The sequence below is a fragment of the Pavona decussata genome, unplaced genomic scaffold, assembly GCF_977016875.1.
Source record: "Pavona decussata unplaced genomic scaffold, jaPavDecu1.1 SCAFFOLD_161, whole genome shotgun sequence".
Classification (NCBI taxonomy): domain Eukaryota; kingdom Metazoa; phylum Cnidaria; class Anthozoa; order Scleractinia; family Agariciidae; genus Pavona; species Pavona decussata.
The window spans coordinates 2292192-2305507 of NW_028145572.1; the positions used below are offsets into that span (position 1 = coordinate 2292192).

At 37.3% G+C, this 13316-nt stretch overlaps 1 protein-coding gene across 1 annotated transcript; it reads left to right on the forward strand.

The window, feature by feature from the left end:
• The first annotated feature begins 59 nt into the window (after nucleotides 1–59).
• On the forward strand, nucleotides 60–11572 carry LOC146464737 (deleted in azoospermia-like). The gene is made up of 11 exons (XM_085129267.1): nucleotides 60–588; nucleotides 913–984; nucleotides 1867–1958; nucleotides 4741–4795; nucleotides 5059–5115; nucleotides 5691–5724; nucleotides 6504–6586; nucleotides 7381–7422; nucleotides 7931–7988; nucleotides 8969–9030; nucleotides 10020–11572. Exons 1-11 carry the CDS (start codon nucleotides 586–588, stop codon nucleotides 10089–10091), a joined length of 630 nt encoding a protein of 209 aa, XP_084985393.1. The 5' UTR covers nucleotides 60–585; the 3' UTR covers nucleotides 10092–11572.
• Nucleotides 11573–13316: the final 1744 nt, after the last annotated feature.

The window sequence follows — 13316 nt, forward strand, 5'->3', positions numbered from 1 at the left end:
ATCATAGCTTACGACTGATGATTTTCAGAAATATTTCAGGTCAGATAAAAACTTCAAGATCTTTTTGAACCGTGGACGTGCGATGACAACTTGTGAAACCATTAATAATATTCCCGGCGGTTTCTGGAGATTGTGTCAAGTTGTAATTGCGGTCTTTTTCATCTATCGAAGCTGTGATCTAGCGATAATTCTCCCGTCGTGAGAGCAGCAGGATGATCCCATCATCGACAATTTATCAAACGAAGCTACTTGTCAAGCCACCCACTTTGAATGCTCCTTCACACAACTTCCGGTGCAAAAAGTGCAACATTTCTTCGCAACTCTCTCATACCATACCAATAAAAACAATGTGTTTGAAACACCTCACCTCTCTTTGTTCGATTTTCAAATGTATTGTTTGTTTTTTTAGAGCAGTGATTGTTTGTTTCCTTTGGGAATTTTTTTTTCTGTGGTATGAAATTGACCCTAATTACAGCATAACAGTGATGTCAACCGGGGTATAAATACACTTGCGTTTTGCGGTCGGTATTCAGTTACCACGTGTGTCCTGACCAGACTGAACTCACATCAAACTCGATCATCAAAATGGTAAGCAACGATCTCTCTCCGGCATTCTCTTTGATTGCATTTGTTCATACGTTGGTTTTCTCAACTGTTGTGCTGTTTCCGTTGTTGCACTTTACTGGGTTCTCGGCTGAAATTGAAACGTTTTCTAAGAGCATCGCAGTTGGAAACAATAATTTTGCATGTAACGTTTTGCACGATTTTTTCCCATCCAAAACGTTTCTGGCTCTTGTAGGTGGCCATGGAAAGAAACTTTGTGATCAGTACAACCTTTGTCTTCATGAGCTCATTTTTGAATGGAAAAACTGGGTTAGATTATACTAACGCAGCGCTTTGCTTTTTCCTCAGGATACCCAATCCACGTATCTATTTGGTCAGCGTTTCAAAAATAGATTATTCGTCGGAGGACTGCCTTTAGATGTAAGTTCCCCTTTGGTTATTTTAAGTTTTTAAATAACAATAATATAATATAATTTAATATTCGAGAATGTTTCGCAAAGCAGAAGTGGTGTTTGTTTATTGTAAAATCAAAGATTGTAAGCCTGATGATACAAACAGAAAACCATTGATCGATCAAATAAGCGAACGAATTTTGTTGAATTGCTCGCATGCTGGCTCTCAAACTGTGATCTATCGAGCAGCAAGTGTAGTTGGTTTGATAGCAGCGATGTACAGGCTAAAATTTATTTTGGCCTTGAAAATCCTAACGTGATGATTGCTTCGAGTGATCGATCGCTATGAAGTATGATCCTATTTGCTTTCAAGTGATGTTTATCCTGTTCTTAGTTTGCGTAGGCTTGATTATAGCTTTCTGATCAGCCGCAACGGCTTTTTGAAAATGAACCTCGATGTGTTTAGTCGACCTCTTCAGCGAAAATCAGCAATTTGCGAAAAATGCAAAAAATTGCTAATACTTGTCACTGGGGAAAATTATGCAAAGAAAAAGCGCGCGAAATAATTATTATTCGCTAGACCGAAAGTGCTTCTGGGTAATTTTCAAAATGGTGACAATAATAATAGGGTCGGAATCGTGCCACTTTTAATATGTCAGTAAGGTGGGCTCTATGTATTTATATGAATAATACAAAAGCCTAATCTTAGGGAGCCTTTAGGGGAGCATATTGGCTCAAGCGCTAGCCCTGGGATGAAATTTTTAAAGCTTGAAGCTTTCAAAAGCTACCAATTAAGGTTTGTTCCTGTGTAAGCTTACTTCTGGTAATCTTGTTTTTAAAATTGTTTGTTTTAACAGGTTGAAAGTTTTTGTGTGGTTATGCTGACAAGAGTTATTTGCTTTAATTGCAGACTACAGCCAAGGAGTTAGCAGACTTTTTTTCTAATTTTTGTCCCGTCATAGAGGCAAAAATAATTAAAGACCAAAACCAGATTCCCAAAGGGTAGGTGTTAAACATTGATGCATCAACAGTAATAATTAACAATTAGATTCCATTTTGCCTTGCATTTGTACTCTGATAATGCACAGAAGATGTCAAAGCGTGGTGCAAACAAGGTAGTAGTGTGGCTGATGTTCTTACCACGTTTTGATGTCCTCTGCGCAATATCAGAGTACAGACCCACGGCAAAATGGAATCTATTTGTTTTATACAATAACCAAGGCGAACGAGCATCGCGTTACCTGAGCTGAGTCAAAAACTTCCAGCAAACTTGGTTTTAGACTAGTACATGCATGCAATATTATTGTAATCCTCTAAATTAGAGTATAATCCGAAATAATTTTACTAACAATATTTTCAAAACTAACTTTCCTGACCCCAAAATATTACAGCATGGATAAAGTTGCATGTATAAAGTGGGTAGTGTAAAAGAAGTAAACATGATGCAAATGCATTTTTTTACAGTGCAGGCCAGAATTAAGCGAACCAAAACATACGCGTAAAACGCGTCTGCTGCGGACGCGTATACGCGTCTAAAAATCTGCAGATGCGCGTCTAGTCAGACGCATTAGTATGTATGAGCCAGCTCATTGTTTTCGTATTGTTGATCTTTCATTGTTCTTTTGAATCGCCTGGGAAAAGCGTTTCAGAAGGGTTTGACAAAGTATGACTACACTTGTCGACTTTCTTGTAGAACCGGCTCAGCGCAAGAACGACTCCATGTTGTTGAGCGCATGGAGGAGTTACATGTAAAAAAATTGCCGCCAAGGTTTACTGTATTTTGCGAAACAAAACGAAATGATGAATAAAATCTGTAGAATAAAATTGAGAATTGAAGATATCAAGACTGCAACAGTCAGACTTCTGTGTGTTACAAGTAAAAGAGGAGTAACACGCCGAAAGTGCAGAATTTAAAGATCTGTACTTTGCGAAACGAGCTCTGCGTACGTAGACCGTGAAAGGATTTAACTTGTTTGTTTATATTTCTAAACGCTATTCATATTTATTCCTTGCCGCAATAATGATTCGGGTAGTTCGAGGATTATACAGTATTTGTGGGTAAATCATATAGAATAAACAAATTAATTACGACCCGGAATAAAATCAGTCAATCCACCAAATGATTTTCAACGGACTTCGCTCCTCTCGCGGCGCTTCGTTTCAGATTTGCTGACTTACCGTGAACTTTCCCTCATTCTACCTCAAGCATTTACTATCTCCGGCCGCAAAATGTAATCGTTCAGTTGACTTTAAAGATCCAAGGCAATTCCGTTGGTTAAAGGCTTAGGGTAAAATAGGAAACTTCAATTTTGCAAAATTTCATTCGGGTCTAGTGTGAGCGATAAGATCGATTACCCGGAACAAACCTAAACGAAAACACTGAGAGTCTACTGAGTACCGCAACGCTTGATGCATTCCTATATTTACGTTCACTTGGATAAAGCCATAATAGCAACTTTTGCAAGATTGAAAGCTTCTTCTATTCTAATGTTATAAAAAATGGCTAATCTGAGAGAAGCCGTCGTTTCGACGTAGAAAGAAATTGCCACGCTGATAACATCGGGAAGATTTCAGTCACGTGCTAGGCAACCAAATTCCTGCACATGTATCAAATTTCATTCGACAACAACACGTTGTACGGAGGTCCTTGGAAGGAAAACTGGATGCTTTTTTATTCAATCAACACGGGAGCCACAGTGCCTTTCCAATTATAGCCAACTTGTGCCATTTTCACCCCTTCGATGAAACCTCGAAACGCTCTCTTTCGAGTCACAATGTGCGTGTAATTTATAAAATGACTGTGGGTATAACTCGAAACACTCGCCTATTCCATTCACAAGTTCACGCACAGAGCGCTTTGATTTCGAACAAGTAGTGGTCGACTAATGAGCCCCTGGATTCATCCTTTCTATAACATACGCTGGATATTCAATATCGGCTAGGAGTTGTTTTTAAAGTCGCCAGTATTTACGCAGATTTACGAAGCGGACAAGATTCGAAATATGATAGCTGTCGCTGGTTGATTTCATAAAATGCTAATTTTGTGTTTGTTGTTAACCCGTTGAATTCTTTTGTTTTACTTGACAATACCACACAAAGAGAACTTACAACGATGGAAAAAACGCGCACAGTTAGACGCGTCTAAAAATACGCGCATACGCGTTTTTGCTGCGTATAAAACGCGTCTGCGTAGTTCGCTTAATTCTGGCCTGCACTGTATAAACCTATTGATAATAATTTATAATAATTATGATGATGATGATGATGATGATGATTATGATTGTTATTATTATTATAACACATCATTCATCATTCCCCCCTGGCTAAATTGGCTTATTCATGACAAACTGAACTTATTAAAGAATATCCTCCAGGCCCTAGTTGTTCAAAGAGCGGGTAACGTTATCCAGTGGGTAAGTTGCTATCCAGCGGATAAAATGTACTCCAACCAGAGCTTTTAGCAAGTTTTTCACAAAATCCCATGCTTAGATTAGACAGACACTTCTACTTCATACACAAATTAAAGGGATATGAGGAAATTCTCGTACAAATTTTATCTGCCGCATAGGGACCTATCCAGTGGATAAAGTTATCCACTCTTTGAACAACTGGGGCCAGGTGACATGAAGTTTAAATTTTAGCAGCATTTTTTAGAAAGGGAGCAATATTGCAGATAAACCAAGAACAGCTGCATTAAAGACTTAAGCTTGATAGTTGATAGGTTGAAAATATGGTTCATTTCTACTCTTACAAGAGCTTTGTGATCATGATTTTTTTCTTGCAGATACGGCTTCGTTACCTTCCAAAGTGAAGAGGCCGTGAGACATGTTACAGACATGGTAATTTGTTAATTTTGTTCTTTGTTCAATATTTTTTCAACACCTTCAATAAAAAGAAGATGAACTACATGTAGATTGTAATTTTGTTGTGACTATTCATGAAGGCACCGGGTCGTCTGATTGTTAAATAAAATAAATAGACTGTATGCTTAGCATTAAGAAAAAACAAAGTTATAAACTTAATGTGTGGTAAATGTCTTTGATCTTTATGGTTTCATCTCATGATAGCTTTCTTTTTATTGAACAAAATGTTGTTTTTACAGGGGACATTGTTCTTGCGGAACAAAAAACTCAATTTGGGGCCGGCCGTCAAAAAACAGGTATGAGCAGTTAGTCTTGAAATATTTCACTACCAAGTATTAAATCTTCCTATAGATACTGTTAGTATCCACTCAGTATTTGAATCATTATTGTAAAACTGGGATGAAAGGATGCATGTAGGTCTTCAGTTTTTTAAAGACTGTTAACCAGGATCATAGACTTTGTAAATTTACCCCCTTTGGACAAGCAAATGTTTAAAGGCGTTAATTGCGCAACATACAACATAGTTTCATGTTCCATTTTGTTTTATTGTGACTTGTTTTGGTCTGTACTGCTTCTTTTTCTTTCCACCCTGGGTGATTTAATTGTTGTCCTGAGGGTGGTAGAAAGGTTTATTAGGCATATAGTTCATTGTTGTTTACTTGTAATTCATATTCTTAATAAACTTATCTCTGTGCCTAAAACGAATTGTGTTTTGTTTACGTTGGGGGTTAAGTTGGGGAATTATACTTTTTTTGTATAGAAATGGTTCGTATGGGTGCTTCTGTGCACCTTAAACTGGGCTGCCCTCTATTGAGAAGAGTTGATCCATGGAACTTATCAGTTTGATCAGGGAATTTTATTTGTCTTGTAGATAACACCTGTTGAAACTCCTGAACTGGTTGTAGGTAAGGAGCTCTTGTTTAATACATAACAAAAACACTCCTTCAGGCATGAGCTGTTGTATTAGAGGATCATTCTGGAGGTTGAGCAATCATCTGAAAACTGTGAATACACTTCATGGGCAACTGTGAAATTTAGTGCATTTTATCCGATACACCAGCATGGTTTGGTTCTTTTATTTTTATTTATCTTTTTATTTTATAACCCTCTGATTAATAAATTATTTCAATCTGAAACACACATGCAATACTGTGGAAAAGGCAAAACAGCCTGTGATGACCATGGCATGATTGCCAGCAAGTGAATACATGTACAAGATGAATCAATAGATTATAAGTTTACTCGATTTTACAGCTGTGATCAGATCAGAAGGGCTAGGACCTAAATATTTGTCATATTCTTTTCTGTTGTCCTCGTTGAAAAGTCGAGCAATGGATATTAAATTTGATGACTGTTATCGTCTCATAACTGCCTTCCAAATTCAAAGGGGAGTAACGTGTTTTACCTAATGAGGGTGCATGGAAAGTAATTGGTGGATTATTATGTAACAGTGACCCAAAAAGCAACTAATTTTGTTACTTAAAACAGATTAATTTGTATTTGTGGAGAAGAAAAAACAGCATGCTTCTAATTTCTTTAAATAGTCACATTTTCTGAGTGTATACATGTGAACTAGACTCCCTCTTTCTCCAGCTGTTAGCACCAACTGCCTTACATCCCATTTTTTCCATCCCCTGAAATGCTGGAAAAATGCTGATGATAATTTGTATGCCTTTTTTTACAGTCAATACCATCAACATGCGGGGCGAGTACTTTTTGCCAGTGACGGAGCAATGCTTGCCATTGACAGTACCGCCATATTATCAGGTACATGTATTTACTGACATCACTTGGCATTAAGCAGTTATGATTTTGTAAAATTTTGCAAGGTACTTGCATATACACCTTTCCTCCACAAATGGAAGGCATGAAATCTTCTTCTTGTTAGTTAAATCGGCCATTTTCACTATGGCATCATTTTACTACAACTACCAGAATCCTCTGGTGTTTGTTTTCTCATGCTAATTAGAGCTATTGTTCTTTGCTGTCCACTGGGATTACAAAATTTGAATTTGAAAAGGAAAACGAAATGAATTCTGGTAGTTGCAGTAAAATGTGACCATGGGTGTCTAGAAACCTAAGACCTGGAAACCTAAGACCCGGAAACCAAAGACCTGGAAACCTAAGACCCGGAAACCTAAGACCCGGAAACCTAAGACCCGGAAACCTAAGACCTGCAAACCTAAGACCTGGAAACCTAAGACTTGGAAACCTAAGACCCGGAAATCAAAGACCTGGAAACCTAAGACCCCGAAACCTAAGACATGGATACCTAAGACCTGGAAACCTAAGGCCTGGAAACCTAAGACCCGGAAACCTAAGACCCGGAAACCTAAGACCCGAGTATAATAGGTTATTATATAAATCCCTCTTTGAATTAAAAAAAATTATAACCATTCTTCAACTTCCCATATCTGGATAACTGCTTTTCTGAACGGTTTTAAGGGGAAAAACGGTCCAGCTTTTTTGAGGTTGTCGCCATTTTGTTTTCGCAAAGATTGGAAACTAGTTATGATCGGTAAGATTAACTCAATATAATTATTATTTTGTATTCCTTTCAGTATCCAACATATACCTGTAGTCCACCAGCTGGGCATACAGTGGTAAGTTTTCATCCTAGGTCACATTCCTTTGAATCTGTATTTTCATACCAAAATCAGGGTTCAAGTATTCATTCCACCTCTCCATAAGAGGTGATTATTGGGTTAAATACAGCATGAATAATTCGCCAGCAAGCACAGAGTCCTGTCCAGCTGTTTTTGGTTTACTACATGTGAACTTGACTTCGTGATTCTCACTTTTCTAAAGAAATACCAGGGAATTGGGGGTATTTCATTCCTACTATGTAAAACTAAAAGTTCATTTTCATGACTTAAATTGTGCAGTTGTTCATGTTAGATGATTGATGTGATCATAGTTTCTGTTTAGTAAAGAAAGCAAACATATGTGGTCCACTTGAGTTGTTCTCAAGACTCAACTGTTTTGATGTTTTGTTTGGTTAATCCAGCTTACAGGAGTGTGGAATACCAGCGTTTGAGTTTAAAGTATTTTAGGCCCCCTTTTTATATCTTCTAATCAAGACATCTAACACCTTTTTTTGTTGGCTTTAAGGTTTTTGAAAATTACCAACAACCAATGATCCCCTTTAGCTATGCGCATTACCCAGCTGGTAAGTAGTGTATCTAATCACAGCAGGTTTTATGACAGCTCATAGTGTTTGCATGATAAAATATTAACTAGAGAATTAACTGAATGAATGATGTCATGAAATGTCACATGCAGTGTGAATAAGTTGGTAGCACAACAGATTGTACAATTATCAGGACTTTTGAAGACAATAGTCAAATTGCTAGTACATGGTCAAGATTCACTAGCCATAAATGTGTTTCTACTAGTCTAGGCACGTGTACAGCACAAAACAGTCATTTTTATTTAATAAACAAACATGAGGAAATGTTAAACTGCTGTTGCTATCAACTGTAATAAATTATACAACACAAAATGCATTGTACGTGCTCATGTTTAAAATAGGAAAAAGTCTTTCAGCCATGGCCGTACAAATTTTCGTTTTGATGAAGATTGAGATATGCTGCTTCCAGAATCATCGCTTCCTCTCTTGACAGTGGGAATTTTAGTTGTTTGATTTAAATCCCTTTGCAGATGATTCAGCTGCTTTTGGTGACAGAAATGCTCTAGAACAACCTTCTCTAGAAATGCTCTAGAAATCACTCTGAACAACCTTCTTAGGAGTTACAACCTTGCATAGACATAGAATGAGAACATGGAATACGATGAATATTTTTGGCGATCCCTATGGGGAAATATCTCCACGGGTGATGGTTTCCATTGTTTCGCAGTATATGATTGGCTGTACTTGTCACAATGAGTCAATGCTGATTGGTCTCTTTAGACAAAGGCAATTTGCGGACAAACGGAAGTGGGTTATTCAAATCAGCAGACGTTTGTGGGGGAGGAAACGTGTGACGAACCGCTAAGGACGTCTGCCTGGGAGGCTACCAAGCAGCTAATTTGTTCTGCACTCATTTTATGATAGTCCCTAGGTACTCCCTTGTGCAATGATCATCAGACCAGCACAGCTGCTAAATATTATGGTTACTATAGTAAGAGTTGTTGCTGTTGTTTTTTCAGGGGAACAACAGTGTGCACCACCACCAGTGCCATCTTATAGCTATCCAAAACCAGAGCTACAGGTATGTTCCCTTTGTTTGTGTGTATTCCTAGGTAGGGAGGGATGGGGCCACATAGACAGATGGTATTGAACAAGCTGGTTTGGTTGAAAGACGCATTTTTCATACCAGTCCAAAGCATTTGTCCTAGATACTCCCGAAAATTTTCGATAGGGGTGTGCCGCAAAGGTTCTTGTACCCTGACCCTATTTAAGGGTAAAGGAAGGGAAAATGGATACCCGTTTTAAGGACCAAACCCGGAAAATGACACCCTATTCAAGGGACACAAACAACGGCTAATGTGCACGGATAAACACAAATCTCTATGAAAATCCCTTTTAGAAAGCTATTTCCTTTTCGTTAAATGTGGCGCTTAAAAGCTTCAATTTAACTGATACAATTTAGGTACCATATCTAAGGACTAATCCTGGAACGCGTTGATAAATGGGGAAAAAATGATACCCTATTTAAGGAACTTCACACTTAATGACAGGAGGGCTTAAAAATTTTTACTTATCCCCTTTAATCCTCATCTTCCTATCAAAAGACTTTAAAATGACTGTATACATAGCCGGATGATCTGGAGAGTATGAATTTTCAGTGAAACCCAGTTCTTTGCCTACATGCAGGTGTACAAAGCAAGATGATATAACATTTTATATATATGATGCAACTAAAAGAGAAATGAAAACACATATTTTTCAGGGCTGTCATTAGCAGGCAACACTTGTTCATTATGGCCAACAACGTAACAGTGACTACAGCAACAAAACTATCTCAAGATGATAGTTCAACTGGCTTATATGACTATTTTGTCTCTACCAATTGCAACCTGATGGCTGAAAAAAAAATTGCACTCAGAGGAAAGTTATACCAATAGTTGCAGTGAGAACAGCCCAGTCAAATGTTGATATTTTTTCTGAAAATGTGACATCTCCAGTTTTTTAAGCAATGTATTTGTAACTATTATAATTGTAGCAATTCAATGTTGTTGTTTTTTTTGTCAATTTCAGATTCAGCGTCAACAGTCAGCTTGTCAAAGACGGAGAAACATTCCTCCACGTTTCCGGCCAAGGGAACATTAGCATGGTCAGCAACCAGCAGTTGATAGGCATTAAACTAATCATAAAATATAGTGAAGTCCTGCCTTTGATGTATTATATCAAACACGAGGACGAGTGTTTCATCTGGTTTTCAAGCCTTGAAGTGGGTTGAAAAAACAAGAAAAATGAGGTGCAGCCCAGTTTTTTTCTAATCAGATGAAATACCCTTTCAAGTGTTTGATATAACTTCTCAAACAATTAATAATTCTTGGAGAAATTCAAAGGAAAAGCTTCCCAAATTTAGTGATAATTAAGACGACATTTCCAAACCTCCTTTGCAGTAACTACAATGATTTCCTTAGTTTTTTCCTCATGAATTATTAACGGTTTGAGAAGTGAACATGAATGTGTTTTCAAGTGATTTCTTTAACGCATTTGCAAGTTTTAATTGAAAAAATTGTAGACCTTGGCCAACAAGGTAGCTTTAAGAAATCGAAAAGTCATGATTTAAGTGAGAACTCTCATGATTAATTTTCTACTTCAATTTGTAGTAAAACTCATTTTCTTGTAATCTTTATTGTGAATGTCCTTGTACATATATAAATTCATAGACGTGATCGTATAACGTGACTGATGTATTTGTGTCCCATTTTAAATAGGCTTTTACATCATTTTGTGATGCTCATACGCTTTTATTTATTTTATTAACTTGGTCTTGAGTTCTCTCAATGAGAATGTTTTTAGGATTAATTGGAAACAATTTTTGCATCTTGTGTTAGTCATACCTCAGGCCCTAGCAGTGCTAATTGGGGGTCTCAATGGGGTCTATCGTTGGTAAAAAACCAAAACTATTAGTTGTTAGGCATAAAAATGAAAAATTTTAAATGTTAGGACTTTTTGTCTCTTTTTTAGTGGCTGGTGTACCCTATTTCAACCTTTTTTAATCCGAGAAAGGTCGTTGGAGACCTATAGACCTTTTAAATGTGTCTTGCAACGATGGAAACTAATTTTGATATCTGTTAACCGTAAGTTAGCTGTAGAAAAGCCAAAATATTAGCCGCCAACCGTAAATGCCTCCACCCCATTGAGACTCTCCTAATTCACTAGACACTTTTAAATAACAAACTCAAAGTATCAATTCTCCTTTATCAGTAAGGTCTCCATTCAAGATACACTCGATATGCCACTCGAGTAAGCTTGGTTCATTCTTACATTTTCCCTTGAATACAGACAGTAAGATTTGTATTTCTTAGTGAAGTCGTTCAGGAAATAGTGTTATCAGGTCTAATTTTAATGCTATTTATTTTTGTATCGCTTTGTATTATAGTATATATTTCTTTGATTACAATGTCAGAATGAGGTATTTTAATACTCTCCCACTGGGTGCATTGATATGACAAGCTTTTTGAAAATATTTAAGACCAGCCCCAACTGAAGCTTGAATTTTTTTATAACTTTACTATACCTTAATGGTATTTCAATGCATTTTAAAAATGAAATCAATACAACGTTTGATACCTTCATTTGTGTGGTTGTGTTCTTTTGTTTCCACGAGGAACAGTGTTGGCTTGCTGCGGTGGAAATGTTTTATTCATTCGTTAGGCTCTCTTGTGTTTTAGATTGCTTTCCATTTGCCAAAACTGCATGGCCGACCAGGCTGCCCAGTCTGAAAATTGAATGAGTCATTTTGAAGGGATGGGGCTGCAAAATCTTGAAAAACAATCAGTCCGAAACTGGTACGCGCTTTTTTAGTCGCCAGTCTGCCCGCTAGGGAACTTCTCTTTCAATTTCTGTTTCGCTTACTCTAATCGGACGATCTCTTATCGCCGAGAAAAAACAGACTTATGGTCTATCAAAGTTTTCGACCAATCAGCGCGGGCGCCGGACACGAGATTTTATAGGATTACTTCCCGGCAAACGGAAGAAATGACCACGTGACCATATTTACCCTACATTTGCCACTCGCGGTTTTCAGTTTCTCAGTAAAATTGAGTAGTTTTGTGTTAAGTATCAAGGCCAGAATTATTTGCATTATTCTCGTCGATGTATTAATTTTTTGAAGAAAACAACAATGCGAAACTCACGAAAATCTCTATTGGCTGGACCATGTACCGCGATATTTTCGTTTTTCTGACGCAATCGCATAGACACCAGAAGAATCCTTAGCGGCAAGAAAATCAAACCAAAAATGGGAACATTCACTTAGGGGGGCTTCGAGAGTACTCCACTTTTTCTGTTTCACAAAACATTCCGTTTGCACTAAATTTTCTATTACTGCCGCAAGTACCAACAGGAAACTTTTAAATCTAGACCCGAGATAAGTTTGTCCCCGTTTTAAAATTTGTTGTGACAATGCAATAGGACATTCTGAGTGGCTGTGAAACTCATTATGAAAGCGAGGTTAATTGCAAAGCTTTTCATATGAAAATGTTTTGTTGGCATATGATTTCACAGTAAAACTTTGCACTTAGCCTCGCTTTCATAATGATGTTCAAAGCAACTCGGAAATGGCCTATTGAGAACAAGTCCCTGCCAGTGAAACAAAATCGAAATTTTCTCCGCTGCTCAATTTCACAAAGTCACGGTGCCAGCGTAATATCCATTTTGTTGGCTTCGATCTTACGCTATCAACTGAATTTTTCATCTACCGATAAAATCTCTGGGCACTGAAAATTTGGAACTAGAAAGGAGGATCGTCGACAGGATGGAAAAAAGTCTTGCCATTGGACACGGAGATTTCGTGGAATTTCAAAAACAAAAAGGTGCCTTTCTGACTTACACAAGGGTTATTATTTGATCTTTTTTTCAAAGTTTACACTTTGTAGCCAGGACTAACCCATGACCAGGAAGCCCGGGATACCCACCACTGATGAAAAAGTAGTTTGAAATAGTACATGATGTAAGAGAAGGTTGTATTTACTCCACTTTTTTTTTACGCAAACTGAAAATCGTACCTTTTTATTGTCCTACGCTTAAACTGCGTTGGTCTTACTTTTTTTAACATTTTTATTTATTTCTATTTCCAATTTAATTACTCCACGTTTGCTACGCCAAGGAAAAAACTGTCGAAACTTCAAGCCTGTTCGCTGGTTTTGGAAAGGCAAAAATACGAAATATGACCTTATGCGCCTAGGCCACTTGTTTGAGGGTCAGTATGGTAGATAGTCGTCCCGTAACCCTTTTATTCATTTTGTGATGGTATTGCATAAAAAAAGTAAATAAGTAAAATAATGCTAATAATAAAATAAAAATAAAAAAAGTACAGTA

Coding starts and splice junctions, on each gene's coding strand:
- LOC146464737 (XM_085129267.1), top strand. Junction 4,796..5,058: donor TGAGACATGTTACAGACATG/GTAATTTGTTAA, acceptor TTGTTTTTACAG/GGGACATTGTTCTTGCGGAA. Junction 5,116..5,690: donor GGCCGGCCGTCAAAAAACAG/GTATGAGCAGTT, acceptor TTTGTCTTGTAG/ATAACACCTGTTGAAACTCC.